At 39.4% G+C, this 24,322-nt stretch overlaps 4 protein-coding genes and 1 long non-coding RNA gene across 8 annotated transcripts; 2 read left to right on the top strand and 3 right to left on the bottom strand.

Annotated features, from left to right (window-relative positions):
* Positions 1-3,997: 3,997 nt before the first annotated feature.
* Positions 3,998-5,011, bottom strand: LOC122031652 (zinc finger MYM-type protein 1-like). Its single transcript, XM_042590743.1, has one exon. The coding sequence runs from the start codon at positions 5,009-5,011 to the stop codon at positions 3,998-4,000; it is 1,014 nt and encodes a 337-aa protein (XP_042446677.1).
* A 3,879-nt stretch (positions 5,012-8,890) lies between these two features.
* Positions 8,891-13,224, top strand: LOC122032763 (protein SOSEKI 5-like). Of its 2 annotated transcripts, XM_042592078.1 has the most exons (8): positions 8,891-9,208; positions 9,336-9,687; positions 9,750-9,960; positions 10,036-10,104; positions 10,202-10,445; positions 10,697-11,751; positions 11,841-12,730; positions 12,818-13,224. In XM_042592078.1, exons 1-6 carry the CDS (start codon positions 9,043-9,045, stop codon positions 10,735-10,737), a joined length of 1,083 nt encoding a protein of 360 aa, XP_042448012.1. In that variant the 5' UTR covers positions 8,891-9,042; the 3' UTR covers positions 10,738-11,751; positions 11,841-12,730; positions 12,818-13,224. The 2 variants fall into 2 exon arrangements, with proteins under 2 accessions (XP_042448012.1, XP_042448011.1); XM_042592077.1 differs by lacking the exons at positions 8,891-9,208; positions 9,336-9,687; positions 9,750-9,960; positions 10,036-10,104; positions 10,202-10,445 and having other exon boundaries at positions 11,411-11,751; positions 11,841-11,910; positions 11,984-12,730.
* On the bottom strand, positions 9,705-10,114 carry LOC122032764. The gene is made up of 2 exons (XR_006126218.1): positions 9,977-10,114; positions 9,705-9,897 (listed from the first exon to the last, which is right to left on the bottom strand). It is a non-coding gene; the product is annotated as an uncharacterized LOC122032764 (long non-coding RNA).
* A 2,400-nt stretch (positions 13,225-15,624) lies between the features above and the next one.
* Positions 15,625-19,930, top strand: LOC122032342 (very-long-chain enoyl-CoA reductase-like). Its single transcript, XM_042591623.1, has 4 exons — positions 15,625-15,786; positions 16,068-16,107; positions 18,635-19,389; positions 19,546-19,930. The coding sequence occupies exons 1-4, from the start codon at positions 15,718-15,720 to the stop codon at positions 19,612-19,614; spliced, it is 933 nt and encodes a 310-aa protein (XP_042447557.1). The 5' UTR covers positions 15,625-15,717; the 3' UTR covers positions 19,615-19,930.
* A 720-nt stretch (positions 19,931-20,650) lies between these two features.
* On the bottom strand, positions 20,651-23,913 carry LOC122031715 (trifunctional UDP-glucose 4,6-dehydratase/UDP-4-keto-6-deoxy-D-glucose 3,5-epimerase/UDP-4-keto-L-rhamnose-reductase RHM1-like). Of its 3 annotated transcripts, none has more exons than XM_042590815.1 (3): positions 23,658-23,913; positions 21,516-23,095; positions 20,651-21,420 (listed from the first exon to the last, which is right to left on the bottom strand). In XM_042590815.1, exons 2-3 carry the CDS (start codon positions 23,079-23,081, stop codon positions 20,971-20,973), a joined length of 2,016 nt encoding a protein of 671 aa, XP_042446749.1. In that variant the 5' UTR covers positions 23,082-23,095; positions 23,658-23,913; the 3' UTR covers positions 20,651-20,970. The 3 variants fall into 3 exon arrangements, with proteins under 3 accessions (XP_042446749.1, XP_042446747.1, XP_042446748.1); XM_042590813.1 differs by having other exon boundaries at positions 23,455-23,895; XM_042590814.1 differs by having other exon boundaries at positions 23,736-23,895.
* Between the last annotated feature and the right edge of the window lie 409 nt (positions 23,914-24,322).

Below are 24,322 nucleotides of genomic sequence, written 5' to 3'. Positions count from 1 at the left end.
TAGCTGCAATTATAACTTTTCTGTTTGGTTGTCTACCAGGACTTCGTGCTTGGTGTTTGACCCTCTTGATCCAAACACGGGAGCTTTCCTTTGTTAGAGGTTAATATTGTATTCACATGACTCAATTAGACCATACCTTTTATACACAATTGGTGATTGGGCAGTCCAGATTATGATACCAATTGTAGGATGGGTGTGCGTCGAGAGAGGGGGGGATGAATATCGATCATCTTTCTTTTCAATTTCTTCATTTGTTTGCTCGTCTTTCTATCAGAGTTAGTACGCAACGGAATAATAATCAACAAAACCAGAAAGAAAGACTTACGGATTTACTTGGTTCCCAACCCTCAAGGTCAGTACGTCCAAGGTCTAATCACGGAAAGCAACCATCCATTAGTGGTCTCTTTTTCATAAGTTTTTCGGAGGTAGAGAAAACAATCTAACAGTTTAAGCCCAAGCACAGGAGATATAAAACAAAGCACAAATTGTAATGAAAAATACAAACAAAGTGTCATCGATCGGTCCGAAAGTCCTGAGTATCTCACACTCTTCCTAGCGCTTCATCGGTCACATGAGTAGAGCCTTGTCGTATTTTGAGTAGGGCTATAAATGAGCTGAGCCTAGTCGAGCTTTCGAGTGTTCAAGCTTATTTGATAAGGTAACCGAGCTGAGCCAAGCCGAACCAAACCTTTGAAATGATTGTCAAGCTTTATTTGGTTTATTTTTTTATAAGCTTGAGCCTGTTTAAACTTGGCTTGAGCTTGGTTCATTTAGATGTTATCGAGCTCTAAATTCAAGCTTGGCTTGAGCTTGGTTCGTTTAGATGTTATCGAGCTCTCAATTCAAGCTTGTTTGATTGTTTGAAACTTTTAGTTGTTTGATTGGTTATTGAGTTTGATAATTCAAATATATTTATTTATTTTATTTTATTATTTATTTAGTATATTGATAAGAGTTTTATTAATAAATATGGTTCGTGAACATTATTCATGAACGTTAACAAGCTGAACACATACGTGTTCAAGCTTGTTTGTTTAATTTAACGAGTTATTTAAGCTTGTTTATTTAATTGATCTTGTGTATATTGAATGAACATAAACAAACTTTTATCAAGCCGAACACCAAGATTGTTCACGAACACTTTGTTCATTACATCCCTAATTTTGATTGCAGAGTTGAAGACCATAGAGTAGAGAATTAATATTTATAAACATAGAGTCTTCGTCTCCTTTTATATAGTTGGATCCAGGGGCGTAGCCAGGATTCAAAGATACTTGGGGCTGACTATAATTGATATAAAAAATTAATCAATTCAAAAATACAAATAAAAGTATGTGAATATTAATTTTTCAAAAACATGACATAAAATATTTAATATTCAGTACATTCAAAAGCATAGAATAAAAATATTATTGAAGTTGTGTTCTTCGATTTTTCTTAGAATCAAACTCATTAATTATTATATCATTATCAATAGTTTCCGCTAACTCCCGTTCAATATAGATGACCATAGAATCTGTTAAAAACTCTTCTTCCATCTTGTTACGAAGAGCTGTTTTAACAAGTTTCATAGCTGAAAATGCTCGTTCCGTTGTTGCTGTAGAGACGGGAAGAGTTAAAACAAGACGAATCAACCTGCCAATTAAATAATATACTGCATTCAATATATAAGTAAATGATATAATTATAATATATATAAACTAATAAATGAGAAAAAAATTACCTGTCAATCAAATTGTAACTTCCTGATTTGTTTGTTTCAATTAATCTTCGACATAATTCAGAAATAGTTGATAAATTTTGAAATCTTTCATGACCAACAATATCAATCTTATAGTGCTCCAATTGCATTCTCAAGTGGTGTAAATCTTGTGTATCAAAATCAAGAGGATAGAATTTCTCAGCAAGTCGATAGATGTGATCAACATTAAAAAGCTTAAAGTTTTCTTTAGGTTCCAAAGCACAACTAAGCTTAAGAAGTTCCACTGCCTCATCCTTGAATCTACTATTAAGCTCTTCAACTTGAAAATCTATTGCAGCAGTAAATACATCAAATCGATAGTGATGCTTGTTGGTGCAACCTTAGGTCAAGGTTGACCTGGTTGACCTGACTCGAGTTGTATTTTGATGTTTGACGAGAATAGAAAAGTTCTATTCTGATGTTTGACGAGAATAGAAAAGTTCTATTCTGATGTTTGACGAGAATAGAAGAGTTGTATTCTGATGTTTGACAGAATACAAACTTGGGAGATTGCGGGTGCAATCTTTGGTCAAGGTTGACCTGGTGGACCCGACTTGAGTTGATCTATTTCGAGAAGTCCAAGCAAGGAGCTTGGCACGAGAAAAGTCCAAGTATGGAGACTTGGCACAGAAAAGTCCAAGCAGGGAGCTTGGCATGCGAAAAGTCCAAGCAGGGACTTGGCACGGAGAAGTCCAAGTATGGAAGCTTGGCACATGGGAAGTCGGAGAGGGCTCGGTAGCTCGTTCCCCGGACTGTGGTCAGAGAGGGCTCGGGAGCTCGTTCTCTGGACCGGATGGAAGTCGGAGGGCTCGGTAGCTCGTTCCCCGAACTGTAGTCAGAGAGGGCTCGGTAGCTCGTTCTCTGGACCGGATGTGAAAGTCCTGGTGAGTGAAGCCAGGCAGACGGAGAAATCCTGGTGAGTGAAGCCAGGTAAAAGTCCTAGTGAGTGAAGCTAGGCAGTTTGGAAGTCCTGGTGAGTGAAGCCAGGCAAATTGGAAATTCTGGTGAGTGAAGCCAGGTGAAAACCCTAGTGAGTGAAGCTAGGTGAAAGTCCTGGTGAGTGAAGCCGGGCAAGGAAAAATCCAGATGGATCAAGGCTGATCGGACATCTGGTATTGAGAAGGTCAAGTAGGTCAAGGGAGTGACCGGATACTTAGCACGAAGAGAAAAGTCCAAGTGGGTCAAAGGGATTGACCGGACACTTGGTGGGGAGTCTTAGCAGGTTAAAGGAGTGACCAGATGCTAGGCATGATGTGCCAACAGGTCAAGGTTGACCGGATGTTGGTTCGAGAGATTTGGGACTTGGTGTTGAGGAAAACCAAGCTCTGGATCGATCAGTGGATCGATCCATTGATACCATGGATTCCTGATCGGTCAGCAGACCGATCCAGTGATACGGCTGATCGGTCTGCAGACTGATCAGTAACCACACAGTGAGCTTCTGTGTGTTATCTGATCGGACTGAAGACCGATCAGGAGGCCGATCAGAAGAGGCAACAGAGCTGGGAAAGAACAGCTTATCGGTCTAGGGACCGATCAGCATAGAGCCTGATCGGTCCCCATGACCGATCAGCAGCACCCTGGACCGATCAGGGTGGAGCCTGATCGGTCCAGGCCTAGCCGTTGTGACTCAACGGCTAGGCTATTTCGGACTTCTATGTTCTGGCCTTTTTGCCTTGCAGGTTCGCAGGTTGGCTCAGGATATCAGAGGTTATAAAAGGATCGAGAGGCACTACAGAATATCTTCTTCTTCCTCTTCTTTCTACTGACTGCTGAAGTATTTCTGCTTGAGCTTTGTTGAGCTCTTCTTCGCTGAAGCTTCGCGTGAGCTTCCCTCGGCTGGGACTTCAACTGGACAGTTGGTGCTGTGGTTGGATTCCCGTGAAGTTGCTGCTTCATCCAGTCGACAAGAAGGCAAGCTAGGGTTATTACATTTTTGTATTGTACTTAGTTTCTTGCTGTATTTTTGTACTCCTGTTTATCTTGCTGTTGCAAGACATTGTGGCGAGGTTTCTCCACCCAGAATGAGTGATTATTAGCCGGTTTTCCGGGGTCTCATCCACCGACGGATTGAGAGGATTTGTCCACCTTACGGACACGCCGAGGAGTAGGAGTTTCATCTCCGAACCTCGTTACATCGCTGTGCTTGAGGTTTGATCTTCTTGTCTTTGTTTCTTTGTTTTATTTTCCGCTGCGCTAACGTCAACTTGTAGAAAGAAACGAAGATTTGGGGTCGGCTATTCACACCCCCCCTCTCTAGCCGCGACCGTAGATCCTAACACTCAACTGTGATTGAATCATTTTGTTGACAAGAACGACCTGTAGCAGATTTATAACATAGTCCATTGCATTTAAAATATCTAAAGATTTCTCTTGCAATGCTCGACAAAGCAGATTTGTTAACCCCATTATCTTTTGCATCAAATGTAATATGAATATGAAATCAAAAGACTTCATCGCTATCAGCAAACCACTAGCTTCACCACGGATGGAGTTAGAGGACCCATCGTACACCATGTTTTCTAATACGGTAATCACATAACTATACATATCAATCATGTTACAAATTGAGTCAAAATTAGAACTCCAGCGAGTCTTTCCAGGCCGTAGTAAATTTTCAATTTGATTACATCCTCTACCAGTATCACGTTCACCAATAGCTACCATATGCGCAACTTCAGCTTTTTGAGCAGAAAGTAACTTAGCATGACGTTTAGGAGACGCATTAAAGAGATTACAAATGGAATTCAGTTTTGAAAAGAATAACCAAATGGATACCTCTTTTTCAGCAGCTGCAGTTAATGCTAGTTGAAGTCGATGAGCGAAATAATGTACATAATATGCACATGAACAATCTTTCAAGAATAGAGCTTCTAATCCATTCCAAGAGCCACGCATATTGCTAGCACCATCATATCCTTGTCCCCGCATGTTGTGGATATGCAAGTCATAACAGCCAAGAGTATCAGATATTTTTTTCTTAAGTGTTGCAGCAGTTGTGTCAGTCACATGTACAATAGCAAAGAACCGCTCTCGTAAAAAACCATCAATATCCACAAATCTTAATACAATAGCCATCTGCTCTTTGTTAGATGTATCTGTTGCTTCATCAACTAAAATACAAAATTTTGCATCCCCGACTTCTTTACGAATCTTAGTTCTCACTTGATTGGCAAAAATATTCAAAATATCTTTCTGAATATCTGGTGAAGTATACTTTACATTTTTTGGAGCTTTCTCTAAGACGATGTCCCCAATATTCTCATTCATTTTTCCCATAAATTTTATCATCTCAATAAAATTTCCATGATTATTAGAAGATGGAGATTCATCAAGCCCTCTAAATGCGCATGCTTGTAAAGTAAGTCATCGAATGCTTTCAATAGTTGCTATAAGCCGCAATCTGTTCTTCTGCTTTTCTTCTGAAGATTGTGCATTCATCATTTTATCAATATGACGAGGTATATTCATCAAATTATCAAGATGTTCTATAGCATTATTATGTGGTGAAGTATTGCATCCTATATGCATCAAAAATGCACATCTATCACCATCATTAACTCGCTTCCAATATTTGAATTCATCCGTCGTAAATGCAGGATTACGAGGATGCTTATGATCAAACAAGAAGCATGGAAAACAAAATGCAGCATCTTTTGAAGGAGAATAGTCTAACCAAGTAAATTTTTTAAACCAATGACTTTGAAATCGTCGATTTTGACTTCCGAATTTGGTCGGTGGATACTCATTCTTAATAGGCTGATATGACCCCATCTTAATATAAGCTCGTCTAATTTCATCCCTTTGATTAACAGGATATTTCCATATCGGAGTACGTAATCCTGGATCAGGTTCAAGAGAACTGATATCAATATCTGTTATAGGAGATTTGTTAGATTGTTGATCACTTGAATTTGATATATCAATATTGGATGAAGAATTCTCTTAACTTGTCAATATCTCCTCTTGTGCTTTAAAAAAAGAATTAATAGTTTTTCTTTTCTTCGTTCCTTGAGTTTTCTGTATTAAAGTGAATAAATATAGAAATTATCATTGTCCAATAATAAGAAAATATCCCTTAATAACAAATCAGATACAACATAATACGAAGTCATATGTTGCTAATATCAAAACATTAATAACTAAAATAACCAAGTATATAAATAAAAGTAACCAACTTAATGATCTAATCTATATGTCATCGAATCATTTTATCTAACCGATTAAACTAAGTATTACTTAAAAATCAATTAAACTGATTAATATTTAATTATCTAATTAAATTATCTTTAATTAATTAACTAATTAATTAAAATAAATTCAATTACCTGATTTGGCTGTAGTTCTCGGCAGTAGGATTGGGGCTTCACTTTCTCATCCCAAACATATTCAGACTTGAAATATGTTACTCTATAGCAACCAAACAAAATTCCTGCAACAAATGATTTTAAATGATATATCGATTCTCGAATAATTTCATATTCATCAAAGTATCTTTCTTGTACCTCAGTTCTAAAATCTTTCCTCAATACAATATGTATATCACGATCCCAAAGAGCCCAAAACAACCAATTTGCAAAACGCAATTCAAGCAAATTCTGAGCCAATTCCTTTCCCAGATATTTTGCGCGTTTAGGGAGAAGGGAGGATGCGTATGAGATGGGACAAGGAAAGCGACGTCGACGTTGGTGTAGGTTGTCACGCGGCAAGTAGAGAGTTGTGTGTGTTGTAGTTGTGGGCCTGTGGCTGTGGCAACGTCGTTGTGGAGGCGGCGGCGTGAGATGAAGCAGTCGTTGTGGGTCTGTAGCAGCGTCGTTGTGGAGGCGGTATCGTGAGATGAAGGAGTCGTTGTGGAGGCGGTATCGTGAGATGAAGCATACGTTGGTGTTGCGGCGGCGACGACGTGAGATGAAGGTAAAAAAATAGGTTTAATTTGATGAAAGCATACTAGCATAGGGCTATTTTTTTTTTTGTTTTAATTGGGTGGGGCTGGAGCCCACCCTAGCCCAAGGGTGGCCCGCCCCTGGTTGGATCAAATCTTATCTGGATCAACTTTCATCTAGATGAAAGCATATCTAGATGAAGTCTCATCTTTATCCACATCATCTAACTTATCCTTATTCTCGTCCAAATCATCAAGTTAAACCTGATCTTTTTCCACATCAGCTTCTATATCAACATTTCTAACAACTCAGCAATTTAAAATCGAACTTAGTCGGTCTATCAAACTGTTGGTTTGGTCTATTGAATCAATTTAGGTTTGGTTCAACCCGAGTCAAGTCCGGTTCACCCATTTGTGTTTGTCTATTTTTTATTTTGCTTCTAGCTCTAAGTTCTTGCAAAACAATCATACAGAACATAAAAAGCAACCCGGCCTATATCTGTAAGTCTACTTGATCTACTAGACTTACCTTTTGCTCGGATGTCCCTCTTTCAAGTCTACCGCCTAAATGTCAATCTCTAAGGGTCAAACCACACTCCTATAAATTTACCTGACATTCTATTAGGCTTACTTTTTGTTTGAAGGTTCCACCTCCAAGTCTACCACCTAAGGGTCAATCCCTTAGTTTCAAGCTGCACTCTTGTAAGTCTACCCGACTTACTAGGCTTCATGCTTGGGTTACATCTAAAACTTTACCACCTAAAGCTTACTCCTTAGGATCTCACCACCCAAGGTTCATTCCTTCAGGATTTCCTTTTGCCAAGCCTTTAGTCACCTTTGACCTTGTTGGACTTACTCTTAACAGACATCCGGTTCTACAAACCTTTCTGGATTTTACCTTGTCTAACCTCCAGTTAGGATTTATCCTTGCTAAACATCTAGTTCTACAAATCTGTCTGAACTTTGCCTTGCCTAACCTCCAGTTAAGACTGACTCTTGCCAGACATCCGATCCTACAAACCTACCTGGAGTTTGTCTTTCCTAACCTGCAGTTAGGAGGTGCCCTTGCTAGTCATCCAAACTAGACTTCTCTCTTCAAACATGAAATCCTATATGAATCAACTCTTAGTCAAAACGAACCAAACTTAGGTACATTGTCAAACATTGAAACCTTAGAGGTTAATTGCACTAACGCAATCAATTCGAAACCGAACTGAACAAATTTAAAAAATTTCAAACTAGTCGAACTAACCGAACTTTCCAATAAAAATCAAACAAATTGAACTAATAAAATATCTATTAATTCAGTTTTCAACATAATTAATTTGTAAAATCTAGCACCAATGTTAACACAAGACATGATAGCGATATTCTGAGGGCTGCCAAGAAGGGGATTTAAGGAGAAGGTAAGAAGAGATAATCGTCGTCCTTTAAATTTTTTCAAAAAAAAAAATATTCGAGGATCTACCCTCAAATAGCTAAAAAATCACCTATATAAATTCAAAATCTCAAAACTTAAATAAAAGAAAGAAATTCTAATATATAGATTATACTTTCTAATTTGTAAAGAAAGAAAAAATTATAACACTCACAATCCTAAAATTTTTAAACGAATTCAAAATCTAAAAAAATATAAAAGAAGAAATTATCAAAAATATCAAAAATTATTAATTCCCTAAAAATAATAATAAAGATACCGAGTAAAGATCACGGGACATTAAATCGAAAAAAAAACCCTACTATTTGACTTTAAGAATTTTCTATGGTCTAATGCAACTTTATTTCTAAACTGAAATTCATTTGGCAGACATCAATTACCTCCATGACTTAGTCTGATAATGTTGGGACTATGCTGGTAGACAGTATGTTGAATTTTATGAGCTTGTTAACCTGTATATATCACCCACCTACGTATGTTCGCTTGCAGTTATGTATTAGCTATACAATATCCTTAAACAATTCTCTTTTATGTCCAACGCTCTGCGTCTGAATGTGTGGATTTCAGCCCAGCTAGCAATGTCATGTAAGTAATTTGTGAAGTTCATGCAAACCTCCGTATATGAGACATCAATGTTCGTGCATCATATTGATATCGCAAAGTTTAATAGATATAAAAGGAAAAGGTCTACTGCTCACTCAAAAATTCTAATCTCTTAAAAGACAAACAATTAAAAAGAAAATCGTTGGCCACCAGGCCGTTAAACCCTCTCTAATTAGAAACTCTCTCGGGTTATTATAAGAGAGCGCGTAACATCCGAATTATGGGATACTGAACGCCATGCGGTTACTCTTCAACGGCGACAGTTCTCAAATCTATATTTACATCATTTCCTCTACCGTGTAAACTACTCTTATTGGATGATTTTGGTGTACGAATTGCACTCCCGCCGGGCCTTCTTCCTTTCAATTCATCTACGCCATGGACGTCCTGATCTGCCAACCACGCATTGCTCAGGGAACACCAACCCTGCCGTACGCCGAGGCTGATGACAGCCTCCGCGCCCTTGCCGGTCGAGCCGAGGGCTTTGGCCGGTTTGCCATAGGAGGACTAAATGGAGACCTTTATCTTGTCACCAGCTTGGAAGGTATGTCTTGCACATCCCACCTTTTGGTTTTCTACTCTTTTATGATCAATTTTCACAGTAATTTTCATCGATCATTTCGAATAAGTAACACTTAATTCCTCATCTTCTGCCGGCTAATTCCATGCAGATGATGGTTGCGGTTCACTTCGAGAAGGATGCCGTTCCCATAAGCCTCTGTGGATCGTTTTTGAGGTATCGGGAACTATTCACCTGTCTTCCTTCTTGAGAGTATCATCCTACAAAACCATCGACGGAAGGGGTCAGAAGGTTAAGGTGACAGGGAAGGGGCTGCAGTTGAAAGCCTGTGAGCATGTCATCGTTTGCAATTTGGAATTTGAAGGTGGAAGGGGGCACGATGTCGATGCCATTCAGATCAAGCCCGAGTCAAGGCACATCTGGATCGACCGTTGCAGTTTTCGCGATTACACTGATGGACTCATCGACATTACTTGCGAAAGCACAGACATAACCATTTCAAGGTACTTCCCCTCGGCAATTTACCGGCACCTTAAAGTTGATAGCTCTTATTTCTCAATGGCAGATGCCACTTCTCAGAGCACAACAAAACGATTCTAATTGGGGGAAACAGCTGCAACATCGCCGACAGGTGCATCGGCGTGACGATCCATCACTGCTTCTTTGACGGAACGCGGCAGCGGCATCCTCGTGTTCGATTCGGCAAGGTTCACCTGTACAACAATTACACAAGAAATTGGGGCATATACGCTGTCTGTGCCAGTGTAGAGTCACAGGTCTGATAAATCTTACAAGGCAAATGTGTGCCCTTTGTTGAACTTGATGGCCACCTCTTGTTCTCTTCACTTCAGATTCTATCTCAGTGCAATATATACGAAGCAGGGGAAAAGAAGACGGTCTTCAAATATCTGACAGAGAAGGTACCAGTGATCCAAACACCTTTGATATTACTGTCGAAAAACTAAACAGGCAGGCTCCACATTGAATTAAATTTTTAATTTTGTGGTGTTTGAGCAGGCAGGAGATAAGGAAGAAGGGGCTAGTGGGAGTGTAAGGTCCGTGGGCGATCTGTTTCTTAATGGCGCAAAACCTTGTTTGATAGTAGTAGATGACGGTGCTGATAACGTGTTCGAGGCACATGAATGCTATGAAGCATGGACAATGGAAGCTGCATCAGATTGCCTCAAAGAAGTTGTCCAGATTTGTGCAGGTTGGCAGCCCCTGCCAAGGCCACAAGATAGCTTAATCAGTGCAAAAACTTGTAAGTAGATTTCGAAGAGAAACTCCTTAATTTGTATTAATTAAAGGTAATATTTGCTTTTAGTGGATGATCAACTCTTTTAGTGGTCGATTCCACCAAGATTCTTAATCCGGTGTGACCACAAATATTTGTAGAAGAAATTTGAAAAAAAAAAAAATACTAGATAAAAATTGAAGTGTATATATAAACCACCTTTTCAGTCACTAGTTGTCATCTTCTTCCATGTTGTGACGAAGTGACGAACCACGCAGCTTGCTGTTGGCAAAAGGACACGGCCAGCTCGCTGAGTTGATGACTCACCCCACTCGTAAGCTCTCATTTCCAGATTAAGGTCACATGGCGGACACTTTCGGCACAAATTTGTCTGTTGTTCCCTGGAGACAGATCAAGTGCTGGCTCTCCCCCACATCATGGATGAGGTTGATGATACAGCCAAAGAAACGACCTAACTAGGACCTTAAATTATATTTTCGACTTTGTTATTTTGCAATGATTGTGCATGATCTAACGGTGACAAGCCACGTTACACGGCTCTCATGCTCCGCTTTTTCCCGCTGGAATTCGAATCCTCTAATGCATTTTAAAATAGAATTGGCACGGAATGCAGTCGCTAGCTTCCTTTCTTTCAAATTGTTCCTGTTTGTCTTTGTCGTCAGAGGCAGAGCAGTAAGATTCTTGCAACTCTTTTACATTAAAAATAGAAAAAAGCATCTTTTTAATAATAAATTAAGATTAAATTAAAAGAAAACATCCTTTTATTTTTTACCCATGAAAATTTAAAATCTCACTTTCTAACTGTTCACAAAACAAACAGGTTATTTCAAAAGTGCACCTAATCCGAGTGGACCCGCGGGAAACTCGAGGCGCCACCTGCAGGCTGCAGTCTGTGCTATAAAAATTTAAATGGTATTTTAAAAATTACCCTCAGTTTAATGTCACATGACCAAGATGTGCAAGAACAAAATATCAAAGGGTTTTAGTATTATTATGCAAACTATAGAAACAAAATAGAGATGCAAAATGAAATACGCTTTGCGTTCGGCAAATGCTGCCACTTTTCAACTCCTAGCTAGCTTTCTTGGAGGAACCCTGTCAAACCTTTGGGGCGATTGAGCAATGGCAGTTGCTTCCAGAGGGAGAGCTGAGCTTACGTCGAAGACGAGCCCAGAGAGGACAATGGTGTGGACTGAGCCGAAGCGGAGAGCAAAAGCTCAAGTGGTTTACTACCTCTCGAGGAATGGCAACCTCGAGCAACCTCATTTCGTGGAGGTTCCTTTCTCTACCGTAGAAGGGCTCTACCTCAGAGGTAACGCTTTATGTAGACATCGAGCGAAACAAGCGTAACTGGTTCATCTAAATTCCTTGCGAGCATTTCATCGAGCGACTTGTTTGCAGACGTCATCAGCCGTCTCCATGTTCTCAGAGGCCGGGCCATGGCGGACATGTACTCCTGGTCTTGCAAGAGGTGAGATCGCTGAAGGAGTGTGAGTTGATCTCGATGATCTGCATCTTCTCAATCCTTTTCTGTTGCACGTCAGGAGCTACAGAAATGGCTATGTGTGGCATGATCTGTTGGAAGATGATTTCATCCACCCTGTTCATCGGAATGAGTACGTGCTCAAAGGAACACGGATTCTGGACTTCTACTTCTCTTCTATTCCCTCGGCCTCCGTGGAAAGCTCCGCCTCTTCCTCCATCAGTTCCGGGAAGTCTGTCGAAGCCTCGAAACGCGCGCAAGATGACACCTTTGTCTCTTCCACCGTCAAGTCGAGTGACGCGTCCACCCAGACGGACGAGCACAGGCGGCATCGCCGGCGAGCTACTCCGACCGACGAGAAGCCAAAGACATTGACAACGGTAGAGAACCCCGCCACCGAACTTAGCCAAGACGAGATCTCGCCGCCGCCACTGTCGTCGTCGAGCCCGGAGACTCTAGAAGCGCTTATCAAGGCGGACAACTACCGAATCGTGGCGGCAGAGCCGGAGCAGAAGGGGAGGGCGGAGGGCGGCTGCTTAAGCGGAAGAGTGAAGGCCACGGAGGTGCTGATGCATCTGATCTCGTGCGGTTCGGCCTCGGTGAGGACCAGCGGGTTGTCGTTGATGCCGCAGTACAGCGGAGGGCTGGACCGAGCGGAGTCCATGGGACACTTCCCGAGCTTTCGAGCCATGAGAGTGGAGGAGGTGTGCTTCAGTGGGAGCTTGGTGGAGACCAACAAGCCGGCGGCGGGCGGGAACGGCGACGAGATGCCAAGCTTGAAGAGGTCCTCATCTTACAACGCTGATAGGTAAGCTTCTGCTCTGCTCCAATTCTGTCTGCTTGGCTAAACATTCCATTACTACACACTTTGATTACTAGAACAAGATCAAAACAGGGGCTCGGAGATGGATGATCTTGCGAAGGAGAACGAAGAGGTACGTGGTCGATGCGTGCCAAGGAAGCCCAAGTCGAGAAATGAAGGGCGAACTCACAAGTAGCTAGATCAAGCCCGTGCTCTAATTTTGAAGTCGATGAGAGGAATTAGCATGCATCAGTCTAAAATGAAGTCCTATCTCGTTTAATTTTCCAGCTGCTATATATCATTCTCAAGTCTGATTAATATGAGAATAAGCTCGATGAATGTTAGTTCTCAAATCCAGGGGCGTCCTCGTTTGTGTTCTTCGACATCAACGAGAACCCTCCTTGTTACTTATGACAAGAAGCCAAGTGCATTGCACCAGCATGTTAAATTCTTAGTGATATTTTGAGGTAAAGTCCTCATGGTGTTTTAATGGGTATAAATATTCAGGAATTTAGAAAAATATACATGTATCTGATGACCAAGGAGTATATAATGACTAAGGAGCATATCAATTCTAATAGAAAGATGATACTGAAAATGAAGTATGAGAAATTGTGAAAAAGAAAACATTTAAAAGACGATATATCAAGAGGACTTCCGACCGAGAGAACTCCAAGTGATTGGATTTCAGCGATCGAAGAGCGTTCAGTCAACTGGAAGAGACTAAGTTATCCAGAGTGATTGAATTGTTATTGAAACGGATAAAGCTTGAGGGAATATTAGCATCTTAGGAGGGATTTGGTCAACTGGAGATGTCACATTAATATCGCGGTTAGATGGAGATGAAGATTACAAATTACTGAAATTCGAAAAGTAGCTAACCAGGCGAAGTGCAGGTGGCCAGACGAAGTTTGCTAATATCCTTTTAACCACTCAAAGATTCATAAATTGAGGACAGATAACTCACACGTTTGATCAACCTCCCATTCATTAAATAGCACTCTAGGAGACTGGCTAAAGAAGGGCCGATGGCCCAGTTATCCCAAGTCATCTTACAGCACGTATGTTAACTTCCACACTGGTCTTCTGAAATGTCCTTTATTTCGAGCGCAGATCTTCTTGTAGTTCAAATACGGATTAGAGAATTGGATTATTTTCCATCAGTGATGGAAAATGATGACCTTGATTTATTTTACATGTGAGATCATTATTATCCACTAATGATGGAGAGTAACTCATTCTCTAGTCCGTATTTTGATGGACAAGAGGATCTGAGCTGTTTTAGAGCACGAATCTTTTGGTCCACAAAACGTGGACCAAAAGATGAGTCACTCTCCATCATTAATAGAAAATGACGACCCTCACTTATTTTATATGTGAGACCATCACTTTCTCCACCAATGGTGGAAAGTGGCCCATCCTCTGGTCCACGTTTTACGGACTAGAGGATCTGAGCTGTTTTAGAGCGCGGATCCTCTGGTCCGCAAAACACGGATTAGAGAATGAATCACTCTCCACCATTGATAGAAAGTGATGACCCCCACTTATTTTACATGTGAGACCATAACTCTCCATCAATGGTGGAGAGTGGCCCATTCTCTGGTCCGCATTTTACAGACTAGAAAATTTGAGCTCTGAGCTATTTTAGAGCGTGGATCCTATGGTCCGCAAAATGCGGACCATAGGATGGGCCACTCTCCACCATTGATGGCAAGTGATGACCCTCACTTATTTTACATGTGAGACCATGACTCTCCACTAATGATGGAGAGTGACCTATCCTCTGATCCACATTTTACGGACCAAAAAATCTGAGCTGTTTAGAGCGCAGATTCTCTGGTCCGCAAAAAGTGGACCAAAGGATGAGTCACTCTCCACTATTGATGGCAAGTGATGACCCCCACTTATTTTATATGTGAGACCATCACTCTCTCCAACAATAGCGGAGAGTGGCCCATCCTCTGGTTCATGTTTTACGGACTAGAGGATCTGAACTGCTTTAGAGCGCGAATCTTCTAGTCCGCAAAACACGGACCAAGGATGAGTTACTCTCCACTATTAATGGAAAGTGGTGAACCCATTTATTTTACACATGAGGTCATCATTCTCCACCAATGATGGAGAGTGACCCATCCTTTAGTCCGCGCTTTATGGACTAGAGGATCTAAGTTGTTTTAAAACACGGATCCTTTGATCCGTAAAACGCGGATCAAAAGATGTGTTACTTTCCATCATTGATGGAAAATGATGATCCTTATTTATTTTACATGTGAGGTCATCAATTCATCCACTTATTCATATTTTACGGGAAAAAAAATCAGAATTACTTTATTTGGGTCATGCAAAGTACTCAGGAAACTCATTCTTTGGTGGTAGATTTGAAAGCAAAGTGCATTTTTTAATATTTTCTTTTACTTTTTCTCTATCAGTATTAAAAATAAAATGCATGATAGATGAAAATGGATTGTTGACATAGACATACGGATGTTAATGAAATTAAAGATAGAAAAATATTTTAATTTCTTTTTTTTTCTCATGGAAATAAGTACGATATTAATACGCGTATGTGTTTTATGAAAGTAGGTGGTTCATCCAACTGCCTCTTTTAATTTAGATGTTCCTTATTCAATTCTCGGATAAATTTGGTTAGTTCGATCTCCCACTCCCAACCATAAACTTGCCTCCCTATCCGTACATCGACCTGCGACGCGAGCGATGAACTGCGGATGCGGAGGGAGATCTCCCATCCAACGGTCCTAATAGATCTCAGGGCGTGGAATTCGAAGTAGCAGAAAAAAGATTGTTTTTTTTTTTGTCATTTTATCTTCCATGATCCGATCAACGCCGTTGGATGATCCAAGTCGAAATGCCTCGGAATAAATGCCACGGATGGGTCGTCATGCCCGGCTTGTGATCTGCTCCTGGCCTCCTGCCTTGCCAACTTCTTTTCTTCCTCGTCTCACGTCTGTGGGCACGGTCGGAGGCAGAGAAGGATGAAGGTAACCCTTGTGTCTCGCAGTGGGAGGGAGGTCATCAAGGGTGGGATTGAACTCGCCGATGAGGTTTTTTTTCCCCTCTCTTCTCTCTGTCTGATAAGCAAAATTCATGTTTCTTATGATTTGTCGGAGGGATTTATCGTCCTCTGCAACCGGTCAAAGAGTCATTCTTAAGGTCTTTCTTTGTGGTTGTTTCAGTGTTTTGTATTTCCAGTTTGTTGCTCTTTATCTTGTTTAATTGTTCGATGTGCTCACTAGAAGTGTTCAGATCCCTTTTTTCCCCCTTATTTAATTGTTTTGTTTGTAGATTTGAGTTTAAAAATTTGTTTCTTGGCGTGCGTTTTCAGGCTACTGTGAACGATCTACAGGAAGCTATACATGCTCGAAGTAAGTCTCTTCATGGCTTAATTTCTTCGCTATTATATTCATGTTCCCAGATCAATCCCGTTGAAATAACAAAAAGAGTAGAGTAATTAGTATAAATCATCACATAGATTGCAAAACCCACTACAGCCAAAAAAAAAAAAATGTAGTAGCACCCATTATGTACCAAATGGAAAAAGTGAGATGGTTATATTTGAACTTGCTAAACTATTTTGCAATGATGATGAGTAGAATGGCTAGAACACAACACCTAAAAATTATGCTTATAAACTTGGTAATTTGGCATGCCCATCCAGCCCGTCTCATTCATATATAATTTTTATTTAGGTAGTAATTTGACATTGTGCCTATGTAAAAAATAATAATAAATGGGCTTGGTTTATCTCCAAGTGTTTTAATCAATTATAAGTATGTGCAAAATAAGGTAATTCAGAATACCTCAAATCTAATAGTTCTAAAATTGTAACTGTAATTTTATTCCAAATGTTCCTGTTATATATGTAAAATTAGGTTATAATATTTATGCCTTTACTATTTAAGTGGTCACATTTTAAATTTTGCTCTAGTTTCCGTCTCTTTATTCATTTGATTTCTTAAACAAACAAATTGTTATTTATGTATATTCTGAGGACTGGCTGCACTTATATTTTGCTCATCTAGTGAATGTGAAACACCTTTAGGAAATGAAAGATGGATCTAGAAAAATGTTTATTTTTGTTTAATGTTTGTATTGAAATTCATTAGCATAGCAACTTTGACTAAGTTCAAAGATGTGACTTTAGTATTTGCTAAATTGTTCAAGTGATTATTTACTGCAAAAGATATTGGGAAAAATCCCAACTTATCCTTTTGTATTTTTCATTACCTTACCTCACATGATTGAGCTCCTTTCCTTTAGCATATTCCCATCACATGGAATTACTTAGTTGGGGCAGTTCTCCTTAGTTATGTGTATTGGCAAGATTTGAATGTTATGTACCAAATCAATAAAATGTTAAATTCAATTAAGTGATCACTTATCCTGAAACATGAAGTCATAGGTAAGAGTCCAATCTTTACTTTTGTATCGTGCCTCCCCCAAACTCCATAAAAGAAGATAATAGATTATAGCTTCACAAAGAGTGTAAAGAAATTATTGTAAATAATTCGCTTGAAATCATATGTTAAACAAAAGAACACACTATGCAATCTTGTTAAGAACAACAAGAATCGAGTGCCACAATCAAGGAAAGATAGTGTTAGAAGAGCACACTAATCTTCTTGGAAGAGGGCTAAAGCAAAAGAGGGAATAGATGGTAATTTTTTTTTGTGATTATACTTAGTTGATTTTCATTGTTGTATGTGAACATTACATATGCTAGGTAATGTTGTTGTCGTGTGATCTGGAAATGACGGGTTCGAGTCATGGAAATAGACTCTTATAATGCAGGATAAGACTGCATACAATAGACCCAACTTCGGGACCCTGCATTGGCGGGAGTTCCGTGCACCTGACTGCCCTTTATGTGAACATTACATATATGGCTAACTCCTAGAGTTGCTCTATAAGAGCAATGTAATAAGAACCTACCCATTATTAAAGTAAATGGTTTCTGATGCGTTTGTCCATTGTGGATCGTTGCATACTAGAACTAAATGCAATTGTTATGAACTACAACTTATAATTAAGATTAAATATAATTGGTTGTCAACATAGAGCTTGAATTGATCGCTATTGTGGCAGGAGCACAAAACAAAGCTTGTCCTAGCTATCACTTTGCTAAAATGTTACAGGTTGACTTGTTCAGAAAAGCTAAGCTATAAGCTCAGCAAGCAACACATACAAATAATTTATGTAGTAGAAATGAGAATAATGAGAGCGACAAGTGAGATTACTAGGAAGCAGATTCTAAAGTATGTTATTGACTGGTAGTAGGTGTATCTCTAGTAGATTATAAAATTGAAAAGAGGAATTAGGTTAATATGGAAAAATCAGGTTTGATGATTGGTAGATTCTGAATTTGATTAATTATAGTTTAGGTGCAAGTGATAGATTGATATTAAATGGAACTCAGCATACTAGAAGATATTAATGTCAGTGACATAATATTTTATAACATGACTTTGTATCATGCTTGGTGATCAGAAAATTCAATCTTAAATAGACGTGATTCATTTTTGTTCTTTATGAAATTATGATTTACTTTATCCTCATGTATATAATAATGCATATTGAAGTTACCTTAAGTTAGCATACCGTAGAAGCACTTCTGTCATTTTTTTTCAAAATGCATCTGAGAACTGACTAGAGTATGAAGATCCTATTTTCTTGCCTCTGTAAGCAGCATAACCAACTTAACACATTTAAATAGCAACTAAGAGACTGAACTTAAGCGCTTTTACCATTGTTATTAATATATAATGTTATGAAATATGATATATTAATTTGCTGGTTCTATTCAATTTCTTACCTTGAGATATGTATGTTTTCTTAAAATTTTGAGCTACGTCTTTAACATTAATCATCCATATGATTCCTCTCCATTTGCAGTTAAAAAATACTATCCTTCGAGACAGCGCCTTACCCTTCCATTTCTCGCTGGAAGTAAAGGAAAACCAACTGTGCTTATTCCAAAGAATAAATTGGCAGACTATTGCGATGGGAATACCAACAACCTAACTGTTGTTTTCAAGGATTTAGGCGTACAAGTTTCTTACAGCACTCTTTTCTTCTGGGAGTATTTGGGCCCACTAATTATCTACCCCATCTGCTACTACTTTCCAGTGTACAAGTACTTTGGTTATGAGGGTGAGCGAGTTGTTTACCCAGTCCAGACATATGCTTTGTACTATTGGTGCTTCCATTATTTCAAGCGTATCATGGAGACTTTCTTCATTCATAGATTCAGCCATGCAACTTCACCTCTCTCCAATGTATTCAGAAACTGTGCCTATTACTGGACTTTTGGAACATACATTGCCTACCATGTGAATCATCCACTGTATACACCTGTCAGTGATCTGCAAATGAAGATTGGCTTCACATTTGGGTTGATTTGCCAAATTTCAAACTTGTACTGCCATCTCATTTTGAGGAACCTCAGAAGCCCTAGTGGTAATGGTGGTTACCAGATTCCTGGTGGGTTTTTGTTCAACATAGTAACTTGTGCAAACTACACCACAGAGATATACCAGTGGCTTGGTTTCAATATTGCTACTCAAACAATAGCAGGTTATGTGTTCCTCGTAGTGGCTACACTCATTATGACTAACTGGGCCCTTGCAAAGCACCGGCGACTCAAGAAGGTATCACTATGCTTGATTCAATACATGTATCTTTTGCTTATTTTTCCTATGGTTTCATATTTCATAGCTTCCCAAATTGTATCCTACTAAAGCATATTTAACATGCAAGCAAGCCTTTAATTGTTTATGCCTATGTCTGATTTACTTTTATTGCAGCTATTTGATGGAAAAGAGGGGCGGCCTAGGTATCCACGACGTTGGGTAATACTTCCTCCGTTCATCTAAGCTGCAGAAATTTGGGGGGGTTCGTTCTTCTCAAATTTCAATATTTCAAGCATATCATTTCATGGAAGTATCAAAGTTCTTTTAGAATGTAAGCAGTCGTAGTCAACTGGAATATGTGCTTGCTATGTACACCTGGAATTTCTTCTTTCATCACACATTCAACTTCAGTTTTTTATCGCCTATTTTTATGTTTAGATCGAACTTCTATCTACTCCTTGTAGGTTTTTAGGCAGTGAAAATTGTACGGTCTGCATTGCAAATTCTGCATAGCTGTGAACAAATTACATATCAAATGTAAACTTTATTTTGTAGAATTTGATGACTGTATCTGCTGTTGCTGTGCAGTTTCACAACCCAAAAATGAGCAATGATCCAAATTATGCTTTTGATGGTGTTATCTCATTTAAATTGCAAGCTTTGGAATTTAACTTGTTTGCAACTTAAAACTAATAACTAAGATATATCTCGGTAAAATAAAAAAATATCGGATAAACCCAGTTGAAAAGAAATTCTCTCGTATTTGGCATCCAAAGACTACTTTGGAGGACTTCGACTCCCACGTTATAGCCAGGGGTTCGTATTAATTTACCATGACGTTTATCTTGATTTATTTGAAACGATACCTTAACAATGATCAAAGAAGTTTTAATCAAGTTGCTAGAATTCTTAATGGTGAATTGAAAACGTTGATTAACTCTTGAATCACATAGATCGACCTAATTATCCTGTCATAAAGAAAAGCTAATTTAATAAGTTCTTACTTGATTAATAACATTACAAGTAACTAGGCGGATCATTATCAAATATAGTCTAAACATTTGCATTAGCATGATTTAGTTATTTCATTAGCTTAATATAAATTGATTAACTTTAGTCTTTAAGCACAAATTGGTTCTTGTTCTTAACCTTAATCTACACAGTTTTAAACAATTGAATATTCAATATCATGATCTCCATGACAGCAAGCGCAATGAGTGATTGATAGGTATAAAGGCATCATCTATATAAAGGGTACGAGTGAACAAATTTAACTGTAGATGTTCAAAACAATAAGTTGAGTGCATTGATCAAATGTATTGAATAACGGCACATCGTTTGGACTATCAATGAAGCTTACAACTTAAAAAACAAAAAAGATATTGATCAACGTGCTTCTTCTCGTCTAGAAAAGTCTTCCCAACACAAAATCAGCTTATATAGCTCATCTGATTATATAAAACTCTTCTGACACTAACACAGAGCTTAGCGTAATAATCATCCCTCCATGACTATACTGAATAGCAGTGAGAGAGAATAATAAAGTCTATGGCACTAATTCTTAGAACAAATGTAATGAAATGATCTCGAGTGAGCTTCTCAGTTAGAAATGACCTTATTTGGCTCAAACACATACTTGATAAGGGATTCTTTAATGGACAACAGCTCCGGGAACTCATTCTTCAACTTTGTAGCATCCAGTTCGTTATTGCTTCGAGCTGCAACTATGACTCTGGCCTGTTCTTCCAATGTGAAATTGACCCACTTGAAGCTGGGGTCAATGTAGCTCTTGTACATCTCTAAGATTTCATTGTGGCTCACCACACCAGGATTTGTAAAGTTCCATATGCCCTTGCAGTTTCTTTTTGCCATCTCTATTGAAATAGGCAAAAGTTCATCTAAGATCGTCATGCTATTGGGAATGTTCACAACCTTGTTATAACGACTGATTTTTGTGATGAAGTTCCGAGGGTTGCTCAGATCAGACGATATGGGCATCCTGACTCGAAGTGTGCATACATTTTCATATTCTTTCAAAAGCTCTTCAACCTTCATTAGACCAAAGAGAATTCCCTTGTTAGCTTAAGGTATATGCAGCATAATTGATGGGGTGTAAACAGATTGAATGAGTAATGGAAACTTACCATTGCTTTAGTCTTTGAATAGAAGGAACCAAAAAAATTGGGTTTGTCTTCTTCCTTGAATCCGATGCCAGATCCTTCAGGGTGTTCAACATCATACTCAAATATACAACCAGTAGCATAATTCATCAATAGCAACTCATGCTCCCTACAGACATCTGCAAGAGTCAAAGTTCCCACAACATTAGTGCGAATTGTTTCCTGCTTATGTGATTCACACCAGTCGACATTAGGCCTGCCAGTCACACCAGCAGCATTGAAAACATGAGTTGGCTTCACATTTTGAATATCCAATATGAGCTGGGAACGGTCTTCCAGCCGCCCCCGTCCATACTCATATTGTATGCCTTGTTTCTCACATAGCTTCCCCAGAATGCCCCCAAGCCATCCTGTTCTACCATATATCAGGAATTTCAATTGTGGTTTCTTAGGAGAGGACACACTGCTCCTTGGAGTGGGAACCAACATTTTGTTCTGTGTATTAGTGTTCATAGACTGAGAAACCAAGAACTTTGTTTCTTCAGAACCCTCAAACATACCAGGCATCATTAGCATTCGTGGATGAGGCAATAATGCTCCCGAAACATCTCCCCACCAATCTGGATTGTTCATGTACCACTCCATCGTCTTCTTGAGTCCCTCCTCCCAGACAGTCCTCTCTGACCATCCTAGGTTCTTCAGCTTCTGGTCATCCAAAAAGTATCTCTGATCATTGAAGGGTCTATTCTCCACAAACTTAATGACCTTATCGGAATCTAATGAGCAGAGTTTGCAAATATCCTTTGCCACATCAATCACTCTCCTTTCTCTCTTCGTTCCAATGTTATATACATGGCCGACCTCACCTTTGTGAAGAACAACCTCAAAGGCCTCAGCAACATCCTCACAGTATAGATAGCTTCTGACATTAGAGCCATCTCCATGAATAGGCAATGGTTGCCCCCTCATGGCCAAAAGGATAAACTTTGGAATCAGTTTCTCTGGAAATTGATTTGGCCCATACACATTGTTTCCTCGGGTAGTAATCACTGGTAGGCCATATGATCTTCCATAAGCCATAACGAGCATCTCAGCACCAGCTTTTGTTGCTGAGTATGGGTTCGTCGGCAGCAACTGAGATGCCTCATGATTTCCAACCACAGCATCCTCATCAGTCTCTCCATAGACCTCATCGGTGCTAACATGGATAAACCTCCTGATCTGACCAGTCACCTTGCAGGCCTCGAGGAGGACGTGAGTGCCATAGATGTTGTTCTTAGTGAACTCAAAGGAGTTACCGAAAGAATTGTCAACATGGGTCTGGGCTGCAAAATGCATGATGGTATCAATGGACTCCGTGATCAGGAGGTAATTGACGAGGTCCACACTCCCAATGTCACCCTTCACAAACTTGAAGTTAGCAGATGATCGCGACGGGTTCAAGTTCTTCAAGTTGGAGCAATAATCAAGCTTGTCAAGCACCACAATCTTGTAGTCAGGATAGTTTCGGACTAGGCGGTTTGCGACATGGGATGCAATGAAGCCTGCGGCCCCAGTAATGAGGATGTTCTTAGGTTTGTATTCCGTCATTTGTAACCCAAATTCTGCACAAAATCCAAGCAAGTCATATCGTTAATTTCAATGCACAATTTACAGCCATAAGCAAGGACTAGCAACACACGAATAATAAAAATCCCAGACAAGATCGCCTGCAGATCAGCCAACAGCGTTGCAAAATATTTTAGTGAAAGGATGAAAATCGTATCTTTTTGGCTTTCTCTCAATCATTTAATAACAAAGGCGGAAGTATGCACCAATTTATAGATCCGAAGCAAAAGGTCAATTAACGCACATCTAGGAACCAGGAACGATCATCTAAATATGAAATTGTGGGGGAAAACCCTATAGAGTTGATCAGTACAAATGTAACTAGAACCACAAGTATTATAGTCAAAAGGGTTACCCGGGCGACAAATTAGATCACTGCATTACACATGACAGTCGAGCAATTCGTCGAATATGGAACATCGACGACAAATCTGAAGATCGCGACTCGATCTACATCGTTTGCCCTTCAAGAAAAACGGGAGAAAAAAAAACTGGAAACCGAATCCAGATCCGAGGAAGAGCGATGCTTGTTGGATCATAAACCACAAAAAAACACACCTTTCCAGTGAAATAGGGCGACACGTTCAGCTACCACCACCCGGAAAACCTCAAAAAAGGGTAGATCCAACAACTTACAAAATATGAGGCGTAACGGAATTGTGAAGGAGACGCTTCGGCGAGGAGCACGAAGGCAGAGGAAGAGGAAGCGAGCAAGGAATTGGATGGCCGATCTCGGCGAGGACCGCAGAGACGAGGAAATTGGGGAAGCTTCGAACGCGGAGAAGTTGTCGGGGAGATGAAGAAAACGAGCGGTTTGGTTGGTTTTATAAAGTGATGTAAACGCTAATTAACGTGGGATTAAAGAGACTCCAAGGTCCACGGACGTTAGGAGGGTGAAATTAAAATAATAATAATAGTAATTTTATATTTTTATAATAATATAATATTATTATTTTAATCTAAATCCTCGTGATTTACACTTACATGCTATCTAAAAGATAACGTATTAATAAAGATATTATACCTCCTTTTAAATTTATGATTTTTTTAAAATCTTTTTAATGTTAGATTTTAATTGAATCCTAACAATCCTCCTCTCAAATGAATCATCATCATTACTCTCATGGTCCGGACTTTCTCACGAGTATCCGATCACTTTTGATCTGCTTAGGGCCTTCCTTGCAAGCATCCGCGTCCGTTCACTCTTGATCCGCTCCAGGCTT

Source organism: Zingiber officinale, chromosome 11A, assembly GCF_018446385.1.
Source record: "Zingiber officinale cultivar Zhangliang chromosome 11A, Zo_v1.1, whole genome shotgun sequence".
In the NCBI taxonomy this organism is placed as follows: domain Eukaryota; kingdom Viridiplantae; phylum Streptophyta; class Magnoliopsida; order Zingiberales; family Zingiberaceae; genus Zingiber; species Zingiber officinale.
This window is presented reverse-complemented; position numbering and strand designations above follow the sequence as displayed.